This window comes from Lytechinus variegatus, chromosome 14 (genome assembly GCF_018143015.1).
Source record: "Lytechinus variegatus isolate NC3 chromosome 14, Lvar_3.0, whole genome shotgun sequence".
NCBI lineage: Eukaryota > Metazoa > Echinodermata > Echinoidea > Temnopleuroida > Toxopneustidae > Lytechinus > Lytechinus variegatus.
The window spans coordinates 10,782,627-10,807,026 of NC_054753.1; the positions used below are offsets into that span (position 1 = coordinate 10,782,627).

General features: G+C 37.2%; 1 protein-coding gene across 1 annotated transcript; it reads left to right on the forward strand.

The window, feature by feature from the left end:
* The first annotated feature begins 24 nt into the window (after positions 1-24).
* On the forward strand, positions 25-24,028 carry LOC121427627 (DDB1- and CUL4-associated factor 17-like). Its single transcript, XM_041624127.1, has 14 exons — positions 25-164; positions 2,862-2,923; positions 3,642-3,683; positions 4,709-4,805; positions 7,555-7,682; positions 9,188-9,266; positions 10,012-10,101; positions 11,063-11,173; positions 11,851-11,956; positions 12,515-12,660; positions 15,435-15,550; positions 21,890-22,106; positions 22,491-22,652; positions 23,077-24,028. The coding sequence occupies exons 1-14, from the start codon at positions 60-62 to the stop codon at positions 23,236-23,238; spliced, it is 1,623 nt and encodes a 540-aa protein (XP_041480061.1). The 5' UTR covers positions 25-59; the 3' UTR covers positions 23,239-24,028.
* The last annotated feature ends 372 nt before the right edge of the window (positions 24,029-24,400 follow it).

Consider the following 24,400-nt stretch of genomic DNA (forward strand, 5'->3'; position numbering starts at 1 on the left):
TGTACGTACGTGTACGTACGTGTGTGAGTTATGAGCAGTTTTTGGTGTGACTTGAAAAGATGAAACCTCTAAATAATGCAGTTTTGCAGGTCAGATCAAAGGAAAGACGAATGCAAAACCTAATGAGGACGAATTATCGCATCGTCAGGAATTTCATATGCCAGGTATGGTGATATCGACCCTTGTAACAAGGTTGTGCACGTGCACAAGACTGCATGCTCAGGCACAATTGTAAACCGGATCGGCGCCTTGTTTTCACCGCGCCGGGTGCGAACGGCGAGCACAGCAATCAAGGGACCGTTGGTAACGCACCTGGCCCTACAGCTATCCTGGACCTGGCAGAGCTGATGCCAGGCCACGGCACGTGGTCGAGGGCTGGCGTCCGCATGTTTGCATTTGGTTGTAGTTGTACTAGCGTTTGCATGCCTGTGTCAGTGTGTGTGTGTGTGATGATGTGCTTGCATGATTATACTCGTGAGCTGAACTGAGCCTGAGGTAAAAACGGACAGCTGCAAGCTGGCAGCCGTCTGTAGCTGTTTCGAGGAGTTTAACAATAACATTTTTATTTGTTTAAATTTTTTTATTGGCAGTGTATACAGCCACACGCGTGTGTCTTTACCATCCAGCCACACGCGTGTGGTTATATCCAGAACACATATCTGTGGATACCGCCACACGCCGCCAGTAATAACAGTAAAACACGTACCGTATGTCTGACCGTCTATATCACGATCAAAATAACCTCATTTCTTCATTAAATTCTTACATTCTAAACCCCTTTGATATCCTTAGATCGTTTCATTCTCACCGTCTTCTCTCCTTGCTTTTCTTGTCTTGTTACAAACGGTCGTCTGTTTAACAGCAAATTCTCTTTTTCTACTTGTGTCGATTCTGGCTTCCTTCGCGGTGGCAGACCCATACAGCGTTAGCGCAGCGCAGTAGTAGACATACACAGTTTGGGTTTCGTACGTACGCGCACATAGCCTAGATTCAGTAGAATCAACACAAGTAGAAAAAGTGTGGAAATTTGCTATTTAACAGGCGGCCTTTTGTAACAAGACAAGAAAAGCAAGGAAAGAAGACGGTGAGAATGAAATTGAAACGATTTAAAGAAATCAAAGGAGTTTAGAATGTAAGAATTTAATGAAGAAATGAGGTTATTTTGATCGTGATATAGACGGTCAGACCTACATACCGCGGTACGTGTTTTACTGTTATTACTGGCGGCGTGTGGCGGTATCCACAGATAGGTGTTCTGGATATAACCACACGCGTGTGGCTGGATGGTAAAGACACACGCGTGTGGCTGTATACACTGCCTTTTTTATTATTTCTCCTCGTACACAGACGGCTCACTATCGTGCAGCCACCATTTATTTAGGGGACTTACAATGCAAAATCAACCTGTCGGGGCTCTTCAATTTTTGTCTTTAATGAATCAAACTTTTGAAAATTAATGCGACCGAGATGCAAATTAATATTCCCTCTTGTCTTGGCATTAATTTCCAAAATTGGGGAAAAAATCAAGTTAAAAGGAACAAAACAGTGACTTACCTCGGCTGTCGCGCAACTTCACTTCCCGTTTTATCCGAACTTATAATAAACATATGGCCATCGAGTCCCCTGTATAGATCACGCTAGAACTTTGGTCTCTTTAATTGGTGAGCGAAGCCAACGGAGTTCAGCTGAACAACCAAGTGAACCAACATAACAGAGACTGAAGCTTTTGGTCTAAATTAAGTTGAGGCATGAACCGTGAAGTCAACTCGGGGGGGGGGGGGATAATTTAATGTTGCGGTTTATTTCCAATTGGTCTAACTTGGTGAAGTTAGGCCTAATCACTCACACTAGTACGGGGTTAAAATACATTATGCCATTGATAATGCCATTAAATGGCTAATGCCAATTCATCCAATTGCCAACTTTTCTACTGCTAATTGGTCTACCATTAAGTCCCTTCTTACTTTTCATTCTAATTTCACTCCATATCCATCCTCTGGTTAGTCTCAAAATTGGTGATTTAGAGCCAGTATCGGGTTCCTCACACATTAATTCATTGACAATTCCAAAACGCTGCAAACGCAAATCGCGCATGGCATGCGTAGAAATCACAGCTCAATCACAAACATTCACAAGATGGACTTAAGATCGTTTCGCATTTGCATCAGTGCAAGAGGTGTAATTGTAGACAAGATTTTGATTATTACAGGATGATGTCCCAAATTTTTTTACTTTTTGTTTGGGGCAAAAGGCCAAAATCATGAAAGTGTTCTATGACCAAGAATTAAAAAAAAATGATTTAAAGTTACAGAGAAAAATAAAGAAAACACAAAAAGGGTTGAATATTTGGCTCAGTGGTTATTTTCATTATTATGGTCAAATTTAATTATAGTACCGGTATTTCTTTTTTTTCTACTGCATACAGGTATACTGTACATACAATTTCTTCCAATCAGTGGATATTCTTGTGTAAATATTAACATTAAATTACTTATAGTTGTCTGCATCATTGAATCTGCAAAATGTCACGTCTTATCACATCACAATAACTTATCCAAAATATTTAAGGCCTGCATGATTTGTATGTTTTTCTCTCAAGCATGAGTATGCACACTGTGCAATCTTGGTGAAACTTCCAAGAAGTCTTCAGAAAAGTGGTGTCAAAGAAAGTCTTCTATCTTAAATTTCATTTAACTTTACAAATTTTGACTGTATAAAGAGTTACTCAATTTTAAAGACCAAATTACTATTTTGGCTATTTACAGAGAACCTTTCCTGGTGACCAATTGTTTTGGAGTGGCTGGTTACATTTTAGATGAACCATTGATTCTCTAAATGTCAACCGTGTGGTTTTTTTTCAGGATGATGTCAATTTCAAGCAAGTGTGGCAAATGCAGTCATCAAGCTTAGTATCTTATGAAAGGTTAGAGTTTTATCGAGTTTTAGAAGGATGCAAGTAACAAATGTTAAGTTTGGGGTAAAGGGGAGTAGGAAGTGGTGGTCATTGTTGCTGAGTGAGATCAGTGTAGTATGAAGGGGGTTGAAGCTATGGCTATGTATCTTAAATAACAAAGCAGCCATTGCCAAATAATAGATGTTCACAAATTCATGACAAAAAACATGACTTGCATTTCCACCTTTTTAAGCACTAATATTTTGAGTTATATTTTCTGTGTGTCAATTATAAAAAAAAAAAGTTCTAAGTGTAAATAGTGATTTTGGAAAACTAAAAAAAAGATCTTTTCTGCATGAAAATTGATGTAAGATTGAGAATTTTGAGTGTTTGTGAGAAAAATACTCAGCTGGTAATCAAAAGAAATGCATGAAAACTATTATTACATGTATTTTGTTGTTTATTTCATGCCTCCAATAATTTATTCAACCATGTAAACAAAATAATGTTAATGTAGTGATTCTAATTGCTGAGTTAGATGTCTTAAAATTGTAGCGATTTCCTTGGAGATAGGATTTCATGCAGTTGGCAGTTTTAGATTTTGTTGTATTTTTAACAAAACAATATAAAAAAACCCCACTAGCGAATGGCTCATGAGGAACCATTGACACTATAAAGAAAAAAGATGTTTTGATTTTGTCAGTAATCCAACTCGTGGAGTATTTTCTCTAACTTATTTTTGTCACAGCAATCGTCTCTATGCTGACAACTACACAAGATGCTTTTCTTGGTAAGATTTGTTTATTGCATTCTTAGCATTAAAGTGACTAATGAATTAGTTGTTGACATTTGTTTTGCAGAGACGATTTTAGTGAAATTGCACTACACTTGTACATTAATGATATTGCATGAACTGTTTACATCTTTTCTGAGATAAAGCTATTATTTGACACACATATTTTGATTTCATGCTCAATAAATTAATGTGAGAAACAAAGGAGAAGAGAGAAGACACAAGTGTCAAAGAAGGCCCTATAATTCATGATTGTGCCGATGTTGTGATTGGTTATGATTGTACATGTACATGTACATTGCACCACATGCAACCGGTACATGGATGTAATTTAATGTTATGTGATGATAAGACATATCTCACCTATTCAATAATATATCAAGACATAATCAATACTTAATCAATACTTGTACAGGAATTATACCAGCTCCAACTTTCTTAAGAAAGTATAACTTATTCTTCTTCCAGCTAAACTTCTGACACACACACATTTTAAGGGTTTTCTATTCACTGCATTTCATGTTCTCCCTAAAAGGTCAACTCCCCCAATTCAGAGTAAAGTTATGAGCATAGATTGTTTTGGTCAAGCCTCCAAGGTTGACCAACACCTGTTTGGCTGTAAAGAGTCTGGACCAGACCAATATAAAAGGGGTTCACTTAGAAACAAATCAGATTGCATATTGGTTTACAGAAAAGAGATTGGAGTTTAGAGCTACAGAAAAGTATACTTCATCAGTTTGCAGCGTTTTTATTATCTTCATCTTCAGAGTACAGTCACCATCAGACTTACTCATGTATTTGCCATTATCATCAAGTAATCATCTTTAATTAATAAATGTATATATATGAACTGTACATCCTGCATCGACTTGTCTTATTTAAGTCTGGTTGAAAGTAAAGAGCATATCGATCCCTGGTCTTAATGAATCTGCTTTGACTTTGACTTAGAGTAATCTTATGATGAAACACATTGAGTTGACCACCACAGGCTTTCTTTGATCATCTACTTTTTTTTTACGTAGGTGTGGTCACAATGGAAAACCATCGCGTCTCTACAAGCTTCCCAAGGTCCCAGCCAAAGAGAAGGTTGAAGATGCCCTTGTGTGTGAATTCCATCCGGTATGTTTGAATTTACAATAAGGTATTAGGGGGAGCAATAAGCCAGATCGGAGTTCCATTCTTCTGCGCATGATCAGAAGAAGATCATTTGAACTCTTAAGGGCATGGTGGTTTTATATATAATTAGATAAGCACCTACTCTAATGTCTTCATTATTCATGATATTCCATTTAAATGTGTTTCTTTCCATGTTTCCACTGGAAAGCAACGATGCGATCAGTACAACTGGTATTTAAAAGTTGGCCAAGTTCATTACAATAACAACATGCGAATGCATTTTAAAGTAGAAATGCAACAAAATATCTTTATAAAGTGTTCATTGATTTGCTATTCTAGGCACCTGGTCTGTACAATTTGTGCATCCTGTTATGTCAGGCTAGCTCATGTAATATCTTGCTTTTAAATTTGCCTATTCTAATAGAAGAAATGAAAGGTCAATTGTACAAACTTGCCCATGTCCAACTGGTGTGTTGGCTCAGTTGGTAGGGTTAGGGTTAGGGACAATCTATAGAAAACTGTTACAGGTTAAGTCTACCCCAGAAAAATATTGATTTTGATTTATAGAGAAAAATCAAACAACCATAATTCTGAAAAATTCCATCGAAATCGGATATGTAAAGTATTAAATTATGGCATTTTAAAGTTTTGCTTATTTTTCACAAAACAGTTATATGCAAATGAGAGAGTCGATGATGTCCCTCACTATTTCTTTTGTTTTGTTATTGTTTGAATTGTGCAATATTTTACAGATTTGGCAATAATGACCAACTTGACTGAATCACAAAATATTGAAACACTGGTAGTACCAGATTTTCAGGGAGGATTTTCTTTCCACATGACAATGAAAAGAAAATTTAGATATAATGAAATGAAAAAGAAATAGTGTGTGGATGATGTCATGAGTCTCCTCATTGATGTGCATATTACTGTTTTGTAAAATTAAGCAAAACTTTTAAATGTCATAACTTTGTCATTTTACATCCGATTTTCATGAATTTTTCAGTGTTATGCTTGTTGGATTTTATTTATTTATTTAAATCAACTCTTTCTTGGGGTGGACTAGTCTTTAAAACGGGTGGTATTCTCATTGTCTTTGTATAGTTATCCTAGGTTTACTTAGACAATACTTTTGGAATGCTATTGTCAAATCACTTACCAAGTACAATATCTTTATATTGTAAAATGAAAAGAAATACACAATATGAGTATACAATGAATTTCTATATATTTTAGTATGATATCTTTTTCATAAATATTTCTTTTCCATATCAAAGAAGGGAGGTCAGTCCTAGCATTCAATTGATGTGTTAGCTTCTTACAGTTAATCTGTGTTTGATCCTATGCTTGACAGACAGCAACGATTGGGAAAAAGCAAACAGAATTCCAATTAATGTCATTATTATTCATTGATAAGATCTTGGCAACATGATGATATTTGTCGCAGGCATGCCAGACATAGCAACAAAGAATGCATGCAAATCTGACTCTGTGTATTAGAGTAATTCATTCATTACCAATGGGTTCAAAGGAATTTTTGTTACTTGATCCAGAAAACGCCCATGAAGGGCCTTTCTTGGAGATACAATAAAGAGCTGTGCATTTTATTCTCTTTCACTTTTTGAATAGTAATAGGTAGAATAGGTGACAATGAGTGTTCCAAACTTCCTGCAATGTAGACTTTTCTTTTGTCTACTGGTCCAATAGACAAATGTTATGTATACTCTTTGCTTTTCTTGACCATCTGAAAGCTAGTCAGGGGGTTTGCCACTCCCAGACATAGCGATACATATTGTATGCAAGTAGCATTTCAAGTTATGGTATTCATTCATACTTTGTTAAGTACATTCTATGAAATAACATTTCATAAAGGGCCTTTCTTGGGAGGTACAGTGATACCAGCTGTGCATTGTATTCTCTGCTTCGTATTTTATTCTCTTTATTCAGTGTTGCTTTTTAGTGGTCCATATTAGAACATGGACTACTTGTTCACCTGTTCTGCATATTTGTAGATTTTTAAAAGACTTGTTCTTATACCAGTACAATTGTATATTTATTTTATTCTCTTTATTCACTGTTGCTTTTTAAGTGGAAATGCTATGTGCATTATTGGTATCTAGGTATGCACTTGTTTAAAAAGAAATTGTGGAAGATGCATTTAGTAGCTGTTCTCGTATGTGTTTTCTCACACTTATTTAGAGGTTAGTACAGTAATCATATACTGCTGTAGCCGGTGACTTTAATCATGGAGCTATTAATAGCTCTATGCTTTAATCATGTGCTATGCAAATACATGCATCAAGGAATTGTGTTATCACTTATTCACTTGTGTGCACAAGCAATTACACATGATATTAATGTTATGGCATGCGATGTGATGTTTGTCCATTTCTGTTTGCCATGTGTTTGCAAAGTTATGTGCTACTTACATTCAACCCGGGTGAGGTGAATGGGTACCCCGCAGGATTCATTAATTGAATGAGCTCAGCGCTGCAATTGGCAGCCGGATCTAATCCTGCAGTCACGTTTCCCCTACTGCCGCTGTACACTTGTTTTATCTAATTTTATTCAAATCACGTATATGTAGCTGGTACAGAAAAAGTTAAAACAGCTGTTTTAGACTCACCATACTTCAGCTGTAGGGGAAATGTAACTGCAGCAATTAGCCAGAGTAAAGATAACAATGCACCTTATCAGAATCAATTACCAAGATAGAGGGCGCTATATAGATATCCATTATTATTGTGTACAGGAGGATGCAAATGACGACACCAGGCCACACCTTATCACTCTGACAAAAGATAAGTGGATCAGAAGACGTGATCTCAACACAGGGCGTGTTCTTCAATCAGTCTACCTCCACCCTCGACTCAACTTCAAGTAAGTGTTTTTAGAGATTTAACCTATGGCAAGACTTCCATATGTCCCCTCCACTAAAATTGAAAAAAAAATATGGAGAAGGTTTATCAAGAATTATCTAACATATATCTAAGAGATTTAAGAAGGAAAAGTCGGATACATACCAAAATATGGCTGTATTCCGTCAAAAATTCGAGTGTGTGTAATTCCCAATGGCATCGGTTTATTTAGTCAGAAAAATAAATACCCAATACTCTTGGAGAGTAGACTAAATATCGGTTGATAATTGTTATGAAACCCATGGCTTTCAACAATTCCTGCTAGCTCAGTGAGTAGGGTGACAGACTGGAGATGCTTCGTTCTGCAGCGAGAGGTTCGAATCCAAGTTCCCACCGGAAGTAAGAAGAAAAAAAAGAAGAAAAAAGAGAAAGACAGAAGGGGGTTTTGGGGAAGTACTTTTTAAAATTAGTAGAGGGGACATATGGAAGTCTTTCCTAAACTATTTCTATTCTTAGTGTGTGCAATTCAGTTTTAATTCCACCCTAATCAGGGTTCCCACAGTCATGGAAAATCCTGACAAAACTTGTGGCCAGGGAAAAGTCAGGGATTTTTGAAAATTTGTGAAGAGTCATGGAAAAGTCATTGAATTGCATTTACCTCTTGGCTATGGAGCTTTCCAGTTTGTCGTGCCTCGCAACTCTCATACTCTGTGATCATACTCTGCTGTTATAATTGGTGTTCATGATTATTGATTTCCATTTTTCCCAGTTTTATAACATCCCAAATTCTACATACCTCTTAGGATGTCATGGAAAGCAGCAATTTAGTCAAGGAAAAGTCATGGAATTCTCTTAAAATTTCTCTTGGAACCCTGCTAATTCTCTTACAACAATTCAGGTAAATCCTGAAGTGAGTTTTCAGATATTGAAAGTCTCAGGGCCATTTCACTTTTTATGTTTTCATCCATTTTTCTGTCAAATTTAACTACTTTTTGGCATACTTGCCTCTAAGATTCCCAGACATTACATCAAGATATGGAAAGTTAATCTAAAAGTTTGAATTACTCAAAATTTGAAAGTTCATCAGCCCCACGCATTCTATAAACAGGTTATTATATAACCTTGTTCTGTTACTCCTCCCTGTGTAGTGAAATAAGGTTATTTTACTTAATTAAAAATTTAGATTGAAAATCTACAATTGTCTTGCCATATTACTTTCCACCAACAGAGGGCGTACGCAAAAATATGCCCGGAATTCAAGTTTTCGAGCGCTCTGGTGAATACAAAAATCACCAAGTTGCTAATGAAAAATAAATTGAAACTGTCTGGAAATTAGTATTTTTTGTCACAAAAGTGATATTTTAATATTTTTTAAAATTGTGTGCTGTGTACAGCATTGGCATACCATAGTCCTACCTGTAGATTCCCCACAGGCAGGATGGTAGTGAAGCCTTGGGTGCATCAGCGTGAGATTTTCAAATTAAGGGTTTCTCCAAACTGATACTCATTCGTCTTTTCTCTTTGCAGCTATCTCAATTGGAATGCGGAGGGGTTTTCATTTATTGTCAAGACAACCAAATCACAAACTAATCAATTCATGAGAGCAGTAAGTGAACTTCATTAGATACCTTAACTGATGTCAGAGGTGCGTCTTTCATGCAGGAATTCTGCTAGCATACTTTTATAGCTAATTTCTCATTCATTTTTGATAAAACAATGGGAAATGTTACTGTAAAACTCAAAAATTCTTTAATACTTGGATTCCTGCTAAAGGTCATGGCACAGACTTTTGCCACTTGAGATGTCTTATAATGTAAAAAAATAATAGCCTATTCTATTCAGGAATATGAAAGTATTTAAAACAAAATTGGCAAATAAGAAAGCTTTGAAAAAAATATGAAAATATTTTTTTTCTTCAAATCAGCAAATAATTAAACTCTAATCCTTTTTCCACAAATGTTTGGAAATCATTATTCATGATGTAATGAAGAAGAGGCATGGTATTTTGTGTTCTACAATTCACATGACCAGTGGGGAAGGGGGGCACAAAGAGGAGTTGATTAATTTACTTCATTTACATCACACAATTATTTATTATTTCAATTGTCTCTTTGTTTATTTATTTTATTTTTTATTCACTTTTTATTTTTTGTTATTTTTTAAAGGTTTTTTGTTATTTTATATTTTTCATTTATTTATTTATTTTTATTTTGTATTTGAATTTATTTATACAGGATGAAAACTTGATCAGCACAGCTGTTTTACATCATGGTGTTGATTTATTTATCTCCACTTTCTAATTACAATCGATAATTTGAACTAACGAACAATATTGTAATTATTCTTTTCAGGCTGATGTCCAATCCAACATTCTTCTTACAATGGCCGTATTCACCATCTATCCATTAGAGTTGAAAGCATGCATGGAGATTGATCGTAGGGTGAGTTCTCATAAGCATTTTATGATTAAAAATGGCGGTTTTCACTGTCTAATTTGTTCTGAGCCAATTAGATGTGGATATTGCAGTAGCTTATATCAGTTGTTAGTGGAAATCACTATTTTGTTTCATGAAATGATCCCCTCCATTGACATGATTTACATGGCTTATTCATGTTAAGGAACCTGTAGGTTTCTCCTTCCTATGATAGTTCGGTGGGGAGCATTTTCATAAAGAAATAAAATGTTTCAGCTGACAAAATCTGTTTTATCCTACTTCAGTCCAATAATTAAAACTTGCAATAACAGTTTTGAGCTGAAATCATTCAAATTGATTGAAATCATGTATTTTGCATATTTTCCCATTTGATCAATGCCTGGGGGGGCGGCACTTCCATTCAGGAGTGGATACCATGCGCGACCATGGGATCTCGAAAAGCACCCTAAACACGTAATTTCCATATTCTCAAATTGCACCCCTTAACAAGTATTGGCGTGTGAAACCCTACCCTTAACAAGTATTGGAAACAAAATGATACTCTTGGCAAATATTCCCTGAAATGAACTCCTAAACAAGTACAGGAATGTTTTATTGTTACGGGTCCTTCGGTCGTTGGCTTTGCCTTATTTGGTTTAGTACGACCCCACCTTCTACACCTCGCGCAAATCGGACTCTAAACACGAAGTGTTGGCGCATGAAGGACATCCTTTATAAAACATTTTAATTTTGTTTTATCATCCCGGCAAATTTGACCCTAAACACTTAATTTTCCTAGCGAAATAGATAACCTTTTTTTCGTAATTTTTGTGTTTTTGACACCCTTATCACGTTACATACGTAACGTGCCCTATCGTGAAAAAGACATCCTTTTATTTGTTTTTTTGGTCGCGCATGGTATCCATTCGTCAATGTAAGTGGCCCCCCCTGGGATAAATGAGTATCAATTTAAATTTAACCTTTATAGGTGTTTGGTAGTGATACTACTGGTGCCCATCTAGATGGAGGCAACATCCTGTTCACTGCTCACCAACGAGGGCTTGTCCGATTCTACAGCCTTGAGAGAATACTAGACGAGGTAAGATACATATTATGTAGGCCAATTTTTTTGTGATGTCAAGCCGTCATTTAATCTGTGAGACCAAGTATAATAATGTATAATAATTTAGTGAAGTTTATTGTTTTTGTTGAATAATAATGTTCATAAAGCGCTTTCTACGGAATTTTCCAAGCGCACTGTGTTCTGTTTATGGTTTGTACTTGGGAGAAATGAACTATTCCGTTTGGCCGTTTCATAAAGTGGTTCATAATACGCATGACTTGACATACGACTGGTGACCCTTATACTACATGATATGGTGATTTTTTTTACCCTATTGCTAAGAAAGCATGAATGCTTGTAAGCAAGCAACCAGAGGACCGACGGCTTAAGGATCTCTCCGAGGGACCTGGTAATGAGGATTTAAATGCCTTACCAGAGGGCACTAGTACACCAAGTGGGAATCGAACCCGGGTCACTGGAATCTGAAACTCCTGCTCTTCTGACTGAGCTATCGCGCCTCCTCATATATACCCTATGTAGCTGACTTAGCACATAAGAATATATTCCAGATGTTTGTAAAGTTGTGTGCAACTTTTTTTAATTTTTTTTTTACATCAACAGAGGCTATTTATTTCAATTCTTCTATTGTTACCCCAAAACACCTTTTTCTTAAAACCTTATAAACAAATTTTCCACAACTTCCTTCTTCACAGCACCCTAGTGAACTTCGTCTAGGAGATGACTTTCCAAATGGTGACGCAGAAGGATGCAAGATTGGGGGGTTTCCTCATGGAATACCTATCACACTCAAACTCACAGGTAAAAGAAGATTCATCAACATAATTTCTGCCTGACTAGAAAACTCACCAAAAAACTTTGCCAAAATGGATTTGAGATTTTTTTTTCATACAGCATGAGAAATCATATCCTATGCATTATAACGATGTATGCGTTGTCTCAGTAAAAGGAAACTGTGGTTTTAAGTGCTTACCCTAAAAATGTTTGATAATTCAAAATGTTATTGGTTAAATGGGCAAGCCTATTATCATGGAGGCAAAAAAAATGTGATATGCAGGTCCAATAAAATGCTTGACATTTTTACATGAACTATAGTATAGATCTTGCGGAACGATGGCTGGGACAATGAACAGTGACATCTTTCTGAGAATGACCCTTCAGCACGGGTGGTACCCCATAGTTTTTGTGTTAAATCTTGGTTTCTGAATTCTGTAATTCTCTTAGGCTTTGTAAAGGGAATAGCGATTCCAGTAGGCGATGGGTGAAGAACTGGAATGTAAATATGTCCATTCTGCGTTACATGCAGAAAACCTCATGACCCTATAGTATAAATTATTATTTTGTGTCTTAAATTTGTAGAGAAACCAGCAGTGCTATTTGAAGTGCGTTGTTTTGAGCACGATATCAAGTTTGGGGGATTCCCCTGGCATTTCATGATTTCACCGCCAACGCAAAGGGGAGATCCCAGCGAGATCATGGTCTATAGTCTAGAAAACAAGGAACTGGTAAGTAATCAACTTATTGTTGTACAGCATTTGGTAAAGGGTCAATAATATGAATGAGCCAGTTTGAGTTTGCTTATGAGCAACTTTTCTCAAATGACCTTTCTTATGTCTCATAAGGATAAGCACCAACACTTTTCAAATGAAGATGATGTGCATTCAAATTCTAAGAAAGAAAGATTTGGCATAGACCAGGGCCCAGTCTTACAAAGAGTTATGATTGATCCAATCGATTGTAACTCTATGGGAATCCATCAGTGTCATAATTTTTTCTACAGGAAATTTGCAAAATGTCCTTTGTTAACAAAGGAAAACACACCAAATTGTCAAGAAACAAATGACTTTATGGATATACATTCATATCTAGAACAATTTTTGAACAAACATGCATTCCATATGTTGACTTTGCTGGCTTTGCTTTCCATAGTTGCAATGATCGGATCAATCGCAACTCACAATGTCCTTTGTAATCAAAGAGAAACACAGTGAATTCTTAAAACAACGATGAATGCATGAATATACATCATAGCCAGAAAATATTTTGAACAAATATGCATAATAGATGTTGATATTGCTGGCCGTCCATAGTTGCGATTGATCCGATCGACCATAACTAATGAATGCCAACAACGCCAACATCTAAAATGCATGTTTCTTCAAAATATTTCCTAGATATGCTGTATATTCATATATTCATAGCTTATCTTAAATGCAGTGTGCTTCTCTTTGTTTACAAAGGACATTTTGGAAATTTTCTGAAGAAAGAATTTTGATGTTTATGGATTTTCATATACTTGAGTTTGATTGGATTAGGGACAGTGATTTTCCGTTTCTAAAAATTGCCTTTTCCGTTTCAGAAAATTTCAAATTCCGTTTCAGCATGTCTGAAAATGGAAATTCCGTTTCTTCATAGACTTTTTGTACAAGAAAAATTGACAATTCCGTTTACATAGAAAACCAATACGCAACGAGTAGCGATGTCAAAATACTAGCGCTGCTCAAAATTTGCATCTACCAATGTACTAACATCGCTTTAAAATGCATTTAATCGAAGAGATTCGAGCTCAAAAACTATTTAGAGAAACATAATCAAAATGAGTACATTCTCACCTTTCATAGCATTATTTTATTGTTAAATGGGATTTTATCGCTGATTTGGGAACTTTTCGGACATCGTTTTGAGCAGTCGACGACTTCCGAATATCCGCCATTTTGGATTTGATGAATCACCATGATCATTATATTATGACCGAACGCAGAGGGCAGCAACAAACCTCCGTATTATGCCTTATATGCGGACGTGAGTGTAAACTAATTTGGATACGATCGAGTGATGGACAGGCTCGAGTGTAGACGTTTCTTACGTCCCGTTAAAGACAGCACGTTAGCCATTCTCTGATTGGTCAATTAAGGTGTAGTTACGATGTGTTGATTGTCATGATTGTTGCAAAGTGAGATCGTGTTTTTTCAGTTGATATTCGTATTTTGTTGAGGATTTGGGATTAATTTCTGTTGCCATTTTGTGCATTTTGAGAAAAAAAACATGTTTTCCGTTTGAAAAGCCACTTTCCGTTTCAAACAGCCGATTCCGTGAATTCCGTCCGTTTTCCGCAATAGCGGAAAATCACTGTCCCTACTGGATCAATTGTAATTCTTTGTTAGATAATAATAATAATAATAATAATAGCCAATTTTTAAAAAGCGCTTTTCCCAGAATGGCCCAAAGCGCGTTACAGCATATTATTACCCCGGTCACTGGATTCATTTCAATCAAGCACGAAAAGTGCACAATTTCCACTTTCTGGGGAGCATTCCTTGCATTCATCGCAGCCACCTTATGGCGCTGGCAAAATCAAACATACAATATCTTTCGCATCCTACCGGGTACCCATTTAGCACCTGGGTCGAGAGTGGCAAAGTGTGGATGAATGCCTTGCCAAAGGACGCTAGACCGCGGTGGGATTCGAACACACGACCCTCTGTTTACAAGGCGAGAGTCGGAACCACTACACCACGGCTCTTCCACAGATGGGGTCCAGGTGACAAAATTAGGATGTCATTGATCAAATTTGGAAGTTGTTTATGCTGAAAAAAAAAACTCAGCAGTAAACTAGACATCTTAGGTGAATTTATACGAAAAAAAAACCCTTCTTGATTATCAGATTCATTTGCCAGTGTAACATGGTCATAAATTAAAATTAAATTTTTCAATTTATAGAACATTGACATCAGCAGCTTATTATTTAAAAACGATGTTAGAGGATTAACAGTGACGTTGGCAACGCATCCTATACCCGTGTTCGGGTAAACTGGGCATAAGGAACTTGTTCAGTAAAACAAGAAATTTCATATTTTCAACTCTTTATGCATACACTTAACACTATTCCTGCTGCTTTTGGATAATTGATACAAGTATTCGCTGTTATGCAAGAAAAGTGTCAGTATGCAGTAGAAGGACAAGTCCTTGTATCGATTACTGCATTAAGAACATCCCATAATTCAAACATGTACAATTGTAGAAAGATTTTTGGCAGTAAAAAGTCTGAAATTCGTCTGAATTTTCTCATGATCGTGTGTGCATGACTATCCTCTTTGCAACCTCACCTGTCCTCTGAGTGAGGGCGTTCTTCGGTCTCTTGGACTATGTGATGTCACATGCAGGTCTTATACGAAGTAAACAAGTCTTTTTTCTGATTATTTGTTTACAGATATACATTTGATGAAAAAAGGTTGCACATCTGAAGTTTTCCACTTTGTTTCCTCTTGTGTTTTTTTAGGCAATAAATGGAACGTTAGAACGTAACATTGTAGCTGCGGACAATGGCATGCCCACATCTTTTTTCTATTATGATGGTTCAGATCGCATCATCAACACTAAGATGCGTTCCCTTAGGTACGTTACAACTTTGATTATAATGATGATCATGGTGATCATTGGGTTTGTGATTGTGACGGTGAATTATCTGTGACTGATTGTGACTGTGATTGTGGTTGTGATTGTAATTGTGATTGTGATTGTAATAATAATATATATGATTTATATAGTGTCTTTTCCATTTTTATTAAATGCTCAAGGCGCTTTGAAGGGAGTAAGACATAAAAGTGAAGACTGTGATTGTGGTTGTGATTGTGACTGTGATTGTGACTGTGATTGTGACTGTGATTGTGACTGTGATTGTGACTGTGATTGTGACTGTGGTTGTGATTGTGATTGTGACTGTGATTGTGACTGGTTGTGATTGTGACTGTGATTGTGACTGTGATTGTGATTGTGACTGTGACTGTGATTGTGGTTGTGATTGTGATTGCGACTGATTGTGACTTTGATTGTGACTGGTTGTGATTGTGATTGTGACTGTGATTGTGACTGGTTGTGATTGTGACTGTGATTGTGACTGTGATTGTGACTGTGGTTGTGGTTGTGATTGTGATTGTGACTGTGATTGTGACTGTGATTGTGACTGTGATTGTGGTTGTGATTGTGACTGTGATTGTGGTTGTGATTGTGACTGTGATTGTGGTTGTGATTGTGACTGTGATTGTGACTGTGATTGTGACTGTGATTGTGGTTGTGGTTGTGACTGTGATTGTGATTGTGACTGTGACTGTGATTGTGGTTGTGATTGTGATTGTGACTGTGATTGTGGTTGTGGTTGTGATTGTGATTGTGATTGTGGTTGTGATTGTGGTTGTGATTGTGGTTGTGGTTGTGACTGTGATTGTGACTGTGACTGTGGTTGTGATTGTGATTGTGGTTGTGATTGTGATTGTGACTGTGATTGTGACTGTGGTTGTGACTGTGATTGTGACTGTGATTGTGGTTGTGATTGTGACTGTGACTGTGATTGTGGTTGTGACTGTGATTGTGACTGTGACTGTGGTTGTGATTGTGACTGATTGTGATTGTAGAGCTGCCTAGTAGTTTGGATATTTAGTATTGAGTTCTGAAAAATGAGAAGAATACTGATATGGTTTCATGCAGAACAATGATTTCTTAAGTAGTAGTAGTAGTAGTAGTAAAATGGTATTTATTGGCAAAAACAACATATCGCAGCCCAAAGGCTGAATTACATGAAGTTTACAATTGTAATGTTAAAAAATTTGATTACACATCATTTTCACAATTCAATTACATAATAATATGAAATAACTACATCTTAAGACTAAATACAACTTTTAACAGACTAAAGGTTGAAAGGATGGCATAGAGAAAGAGAACAAGAGAGAAAGAAACATAGAAAGGAAGGAGAGGATGACATATGGGATAAGAGAAAGGAAAATTGGGAGAGAGGGAGAGATGTTTAGAAAAGGATAAATCATGGGGTGGAGAAGTGGGAATGAAAAGGCTTGAATGAGTTGGCAGAAGGTAAGGGAAATGAAAGAAAGAAACGAAGAAGAAACTGAATCATACATGTGTATATGTAGGAAAACGAAATATACCGAAAAATGTAATAATTGCAATTCATATATGTAAAACGTTTGCGTTATAATTCGAATTCACAATATCGAAATAACATAATGTCTCGCAAAGTAACATTAGAAGCACAGATAATATAATGGAGAACAGTTACAGATAAAAAATGAGAGTAAAGATAAAGAGATTGAGAGAGAGGGGGGAGAGACAGAGAGAGAAAAGGACAAAGCATAAGAATACAATTATAAATCAAGAAACAAAAGTGGACTTGGAATTTAATGGCCTGCTCGTCTAACTGGAAAACATATGAAGGTACACAAATAAATATTGTAAATCATGCAAACATAAGATTGTAAGGTAAAAGGATCATGAGAAGTATAAAACTAAGTCTAGTAAATTGATTCGGTCAAGGAAGAAAAAAAAATCATTTAATTCCAGGGAAGGAAATTAAATACAGTATCATACAAAACAAAAGTAACAAACCATATATTGATATTGTGTTTTTATCTCGGCATATGATAAGCTAAAATTGAAGTACATTATTACTTTATTATATTTAAAAAAATGTTTTGCTTAAGTTTCATTTAGTAGATCGATAAGATAGGGCAGGGAACTATTACGATAGCGGTTTGTTTTGCATTTAAATTGTTGGAATTTGGGGGTGTTTCTTAACATCATGTAAACTTTCTTTTTAGGTGGTAACCAAGTGCAACAATGGGGGTTTTCTACCAGAGATTTGGCAAATTCGGCGCATAATTTTTTTCTTCTAGATTCCAAGGTATCAAGGTTACAAATTCGGCAAGCATCGGCATATGTAGTATACAATGATCCAAGCATAATTCTACAGACTCGTTTTTGAATTCGTTCGAGGTCAGTGACTTGTTTTTTAGTGAGAGATCCATTAAAAACGGGTACACAGTATTCCATGATTGGGCGAATATACCCCACATAAACTGTTTTCATATCAGATAAACAAAGGCCATATTGTTTTACCATCCTAAACATGTACAATTTCTGGTTACACTTTTTGAGAATTTCTGTTATATGCAAATCCCACTTAAGACTAGATTGTATTGTAACACCAAGGATCTTCATTGACTGGACATTCTTAAGGACTGAGTCATTGATAGAGAGAATTGTAGAAGGATTGGGAGTTTTGAGGAACTGAACATCCATGGTGAGACATTTTGTTGGATTTAGACTCATGTGGTTTTGAGTTGACCAGTTCTGAAGATCATCCAGTACAACTTGCAACAATGAAGGATCTGAATGTTTACGGCAATCCAACAAGGTTAGGTCATCCACATACTTAAAATATGGTAACGCTACATTCATACGGGCATCATTTGCCATGACAAGGAATAAAATTGGTCCGAGTTTAGTACCTTGGGGTACCCCGGCATTACTGGTCATATATTCGGATAGGATAGACTGGTATTTCACACATTGTTTTCGAGATTCTAAGAAGCTGATCACCCATTCAATGAGACATGGCCTTACTTTAAGATCAATCAGTTTCCTAACCAAGATATTGTGGTCGAGCCTATCAAATGCCTTACTAAAGTCTGTGCACACAATGGTTGACAACGATTTTGGCTTGTCACTATTTTCGTACAGATTATGCAATAACTTGATTAAGTAATGTGCTGTAGATAGACCAGGGCGATTTCCGAATTGGTTAGGATCAATATGAGACACAATATCTTCTAATAACCATTTGGAAATGAATGACTCTGCAATCTTTGCAAAACTATTTGTAAGAGCTATGGGTCGAAGTTTATCAATGACTGCAGGTCGGGACTTTGGGATAGGGGTTATTTGTGAGAGTTTCCATTGGGCGGGTACCACTCCTTGTTGGAAGGACGAGTTCATCAGATCAGTGAGTGGGAAGCAGAGCTCATAAGCAAATTCTTTAGCAATGCGGACAGGTAAATCGTTGTCAATTGTTGCTTTGCCACTGTTCATTTGTCTCAGTTTTTTATACACCTCGTAGGGCTGCACTAGAGGACACGTAACAGGGGAAGGTAAGAAGGCTGGTAAAGAGTGCTGATCTAGCGAAGGTAGGTCAGCAGCTACTCCAAGAAAATGCTGATTGATTACAGTTGCAACTTCTTTAAACTTCAGAGGGTCATCACTATCAATATCTGGTACTGTAATAGTCGGTGGAGCAATACTTCTTTTGGTAAGTATTTTTATTTGTTTGTACCAAGCAGCCGGATTTTCCGCCTTAAGATTTTTAACCCGTGTGTTGTAATAATGCTGCTTTGCATCAGACAGGGCACGGATAACTTTATTCCGGAGTTGATGCCACAGCTCTTTTTCGCCTCTGTGGAAAGCGTCCTGTCTTGCTCGTATATCACTTTTCAGTCGTGAAGTTATCTAGGGTTTATCACAGCTATCAACGCGAACTTCTTTTGTAGGTAAGTAAAGGTCTAAATTTGACATAACAGTGTTATAGATAAATTCATGTTTGTCCGTTGGATCATTTAGTGAAGATATACATTCCCAATTATATTCAGTTATCCATTGACCAAATGATCGGAGTCCGCTATCTTTAAGAGGACGAACTGTTTTTCTCTTTACAACATTTTTCGGTCTGACTTGTTGCTTAAAAGGTGACCACAATACGCAATTGTGGTCACTCATGCCAAGCGGGGAAACTACTTGAGTAGGTAAAAAGTACTTATCGAAATTGCTAACAATTTTGTCGAGTATGTTATTTCCTCTGGTAGGCTGGCTCACAACTTGCTTAAGTCGGTCATTAGCTAATAAAGGATAAAGGTTTAAGTCATTCATGTCTCCAACAACTGCTATCCCTGCATCAGGATGCCGACTTAAAAGGTCATCAATCGTGATTGTTAAGTGATTGATGTACTCGTCAGCATAGGGACTTTGAGGTGGAAAATATACAACGCATATAACAATGCAAGATAGTTCACGAGGGAGTCGTTTTGGTCTAAGCATTACCCATCTTGCTTCAACATTATCCGGAATATCCACTTGAAAAACTTTTGGTTTGAGCATTGGTTTTACGTAGAGGGCGACACCTCCACCTTTTCTACCCATTCTTGATTTCGTGAACATTTCGTAGCCAGGAATTTCCAATAATTCTGATGGTGTGTCTTGAGTAATCCATGTTTCAGTCAAAGCAAGGACATCAGCATCTAAATCATAGGCAACAGTTTCCAATTCATCAATTTTATTATTAATAGATCGGAGGTTACTAAGGAATACAGACGGGATATCGTAGGAAATATGATCACTTAGCAATTCCACTTTCTTAAAGCAGGGGTTCCTTTTACTTTTAATGTTTACTCGCTGATCTCGTTGCCGAAGTAGTACAGGTATAGGGTTATTTAGGTTCACTGTAGATTCTGATTCAGATTGCATTTGTTTTAGAGCAAAGTTAACCATCTTTGGGGGGATATTTCTTCCTTTTCCTTTGGTCCCCCGATGGGTTTTTCTCTTTCGAGCAATCCCAAGGTCATGAATTCGTTGCCATGTTTCATGATCTAATCGCGGAAGACACTCATGTCCGATTTTCCTAGAATGTGTGATACTATATGATATTCGTGTACCTTCAGTTGTGTGTTTGGGGATATGATATGTTCCTTTATCAGAATTCAAATTCTTATCGGTGGTGGTTACATTGGCGGGTCCAGGATTGGGGCTTATATCCCCCCATCACTAACGAAGCTTGAAAAGTAGCACAAGCGTTATCATAATATGGTATGTGAGTACCCATATATTTGCAAAGATATACTGCTGGCCACTTGACATTGAAGGTGCATGCAGGGTGTTTAATCCGGCCATTGCCAAACAAACACAATAGAAGGGTGAACAGAATAAAAGATGTTCCACTTAGTGCCATTGTTAGTTTCAGGTTTGAGTAGTCATGAAAGGTGAGCAATAGAAACAGTTCTATTCATACCTGGTGGTAATCCACAGTAAGTCAAAAAGTCACTCCTTACAAGAAATCACTATGGCAGTAATGTAGTGATTTGCACACTCTACCTATGACAGGAGAAAAAGATCCATACTCAAATTATCGTCATTCTCAAGATTAAAATTGAACAAACCAATCCAGCAGTTTCCTGAAAACCTCCAAAACGTTTTGACACAAAAATTCCTTCAAAATATGGAACATAACTATCACTAAACAGTTGTGTATAAGAGCACTCTAGAGGGGCAACCTTACAGGTGCACACCACTAACTGTTTAAGTTTACGTGATGCTCAATTGTATTTATTTGAAAGTATTGATAACCTTTGATACCAAATGCTGAATTTCAGCTTTTAAATACTAAAATGTTGAATTTTTGTTCAGGTTGGCAGCTATGTGATTGTGACTGAGGCTCTGACTGTGACTGTCATGGTGACTATGACTGATTGTGATTGTGACTGATTGATTGTGATTATGAAGATGATTATGATTATCATGATTATGACAATGATGGATGAATTTGTGTCGATTGTAATGGTGATGGTGGTGGAGCTTGTAATTGTTAGGACCAGCGATGTAGTGGAGGCTAGTACTTTTTGAATCACAAGGCTAGGGACAAGGACAGCAAAATGTGGTCTAGATGCTGGCCTCAACTGGATCCTTGGAAGGACGAACTGATTGTGATGTTGATGAATAGCAGTCCTTAGGAGGATAATAAATTTACAATGATTATACTTTGATGGTGATAAGAATCATATGGCAATGACATTGGTGGTGATAATGATGATGCTTATGGTTCTAATGATATAAAAAGTTTCTTGATTCAAATTACATGTATGTATGAGGGCTAAAAATATCCCTCTTTTTCGCCCACAGTGTACTGAAATTCAAGCAACATGAAGATGGGCGGAGTGAGCTGGTGGAGGACCATGTGATAAACCCCTGGCCTTACCGCGACGATCGCAAGCTTGAGAGAAAAATGAAAGAAATGGGAACATCGTTGTCAAGCAGTGGTAGACTTATTAGGCATCGGCAGTATGGCGATTTTTCTTACGATGAGGAGGCCTCGATGTATGAAGCATTCAGCGAGGAGGTAATCAGTGGTTTTGCCATATTTGTAGAGGTGTTAACTATGAACCCACATTGATGAAGATGTTGAGGGTGATGATGGCGATGTTGATGGGTGTGATGCTGGTGGTGAGAATGTTGCTGATGATGTTGGTAATGACGGTCAGGACAGTGATGGTTTTGATGTGATATTCAGTTAAGGGTGTTGGTGATGATGAGGGCAATTGTGAAAATGATATTGGTGGTGATGGTAGTGGTAGTGGCGGTGATGGTAGATGTGGTGATGACGATGGATGGTAATGATAGTATTGGCGATGGTTGTGGTGGTGATGGTGGTAATTGTGATGGTGGCTCCCCCCTTTCTCTTTCTCTCTCTTTAGTTTTACCCTCTTACTCTCTTCCTTTCCAGATGATTAATAACTTCGGCTGTGAAACTGATATGGACATCTTAGCTATTTCTATGGCTACCAGAGACTTTGATACCAATAGTCTAATCGGCCACGTGACCCTCCATGACTGTCCAACGGGACACCTCCTGAAGACATTCAGGATGCCTGGAGAATGGGATGAGGTGAGGTGAAAGGTTTATATCCATGTGGTCTGTCAGATGATCTTATCCCCAAACCCTCTAACCTCATAATCTTTACACCCTCTTGGTCTAATACCAGATGGTCTAATTCTCAATTCATCTAACACCACATGGACTACTCCCACTTGGCCTAGCTAGTCTAAATTCCCCAAATCATTTAACACCTTAATGGCTACACCCATTTGGTTTATCAGCAGATATTCTAAATTCAGCATGGTCCCATGTGTTCATATTTATGAACGTATATTCCCTTTCCTCTGCATTTTTTACCCAGAATGTTGAGTACAGTTTTTCACTGGACCTAGACACTTATCATCAGCTGAACATGAATAAAAATTTGGCAAGGTCCCATATATTGAGATTCATGTACATGTATGCATTCTCTCTTTCCCTTTTTTGTATGCAGTATGTTGAGCACCATATTTCGCTGGACCTTGACACTTTGGTCCACAGCTACAAGGAGGGATCAGGGAAGTGGATGTGCCAGGTCTTCAGAGCTCAAAGAGAACACAAGGAATCATCGAAGAGGAGAACCGGTAAACGGCCCCACAGGTCCAGGAAAAGGTAGCATCCAGTGTGAGTGCTTATTGAATCGTCTTGTCGTCGGATTCGATCACTTTTCTGATTTTGATAGGATGAGGAGCATAGATGTACGTCTGTTGGCATCCACAGTGAGTGCACATCGAGCTGTTTGTCATAGCAGAATCGTAGGCCAGTGGTCTATGCGCCAGACATGTGAAGATCAGGGTCCGAGCCCCGTTATGGCACTAGTAAAACACCACACAGGTGCAATAAAAGGTAACGGCTACTCTTGAGTGGTTATTATGAGCTGTTTTTGTTGCAGTTGAATTACAGTCAAGTGGTCTATGCGCTAAAAAGGTGAAGATCAGGGTTCAAGCCCCATCACAAAACTGGCAGAGGTAAACAACTGCAAAGGTTCAGGAAAAGTTTGCTTCTACTGTGAGAGCCCATTGAGCTTTTAGTTGAAGCTGTTGTGTTGCAGTTGAATCATAGTCTCATGGTTAATGCGCTAGACACATGAAGATAGGATTCAAGCCCCCATGACAGCACTGGCAGAGGTTAACAGCCACACAGGTCCAGGAATAGGTAGCACAATATAGAGCACAGCGTTTTGATTGTGCTGAATTTCACGATTGAACACAATTGTGCAATTAACCATAGAAATCAGCTCCGTTACGGGTCTAAGTAGATGTAATTATGATAGAAATTACTATAACATAAAGATGCTTTATTACATCCTGACAAACCATTATGATATCATATATAACTCTTGACACCGTGATGAAATGATCATGTCATGAGTTTGTTACAATTTTATCCAAATGAAGTGAATTGTGTATGATTGATAACATGAGTAAAATCATTCTTGTCGTATCTGAAGGCTGAGTATTGCGATGCCATATCTGAACAGTGGTTATTAGTCAAAATTTTCTCTTTTTGTAGAGATTTAACTTTTCCTCCCATACAGTAGTTTGTATTTTCTTGTTTTCCCCCAAGTTTTTTTTTAAAGATACAGTATCAAAATGGAGTTATGTAGTGGTTATGCTAGTCAAACATTTCCCAAATTTCTACTTCTCTTTGGTGGCCATTACTGCAAATGTTCCAAATTTGTAAATTATGAAAATGTTTATGTTGCTAATCGATCACCAAAATTTCTATTTCTATTTAACCTTTGCTTTGCAATGAACCCCTCCGCCCTCCCTTCCCCT

What these genes read in the sequence shown, in the direction of transcription:
- LOC121427627 (XM_041624127.1), top strand. Translation starts at nt 60, where the DNA reads ATGAAACCTCTAAATAATGCAGTTTTGCAGGTCAGATCAAAGGAAAGA. An exon ending in TTGTGTGTGAATTCCATCCG is followed by an intron (nt 4,806 to 7,554) that starts GTATGTTTGAAT and finishes TATTGTGTACAG; the next exon opens with GAGGATGCAAATGACGACAC. An exon ending in CTAATCAATTCATGAGAGCA is followed by an intron (nt 9,267 to 10,011) that starts GTAAGTGAACTT and finishes TATTCTTTTCAG; the next exon opens with GCTGATGTCCAATCCAACAT.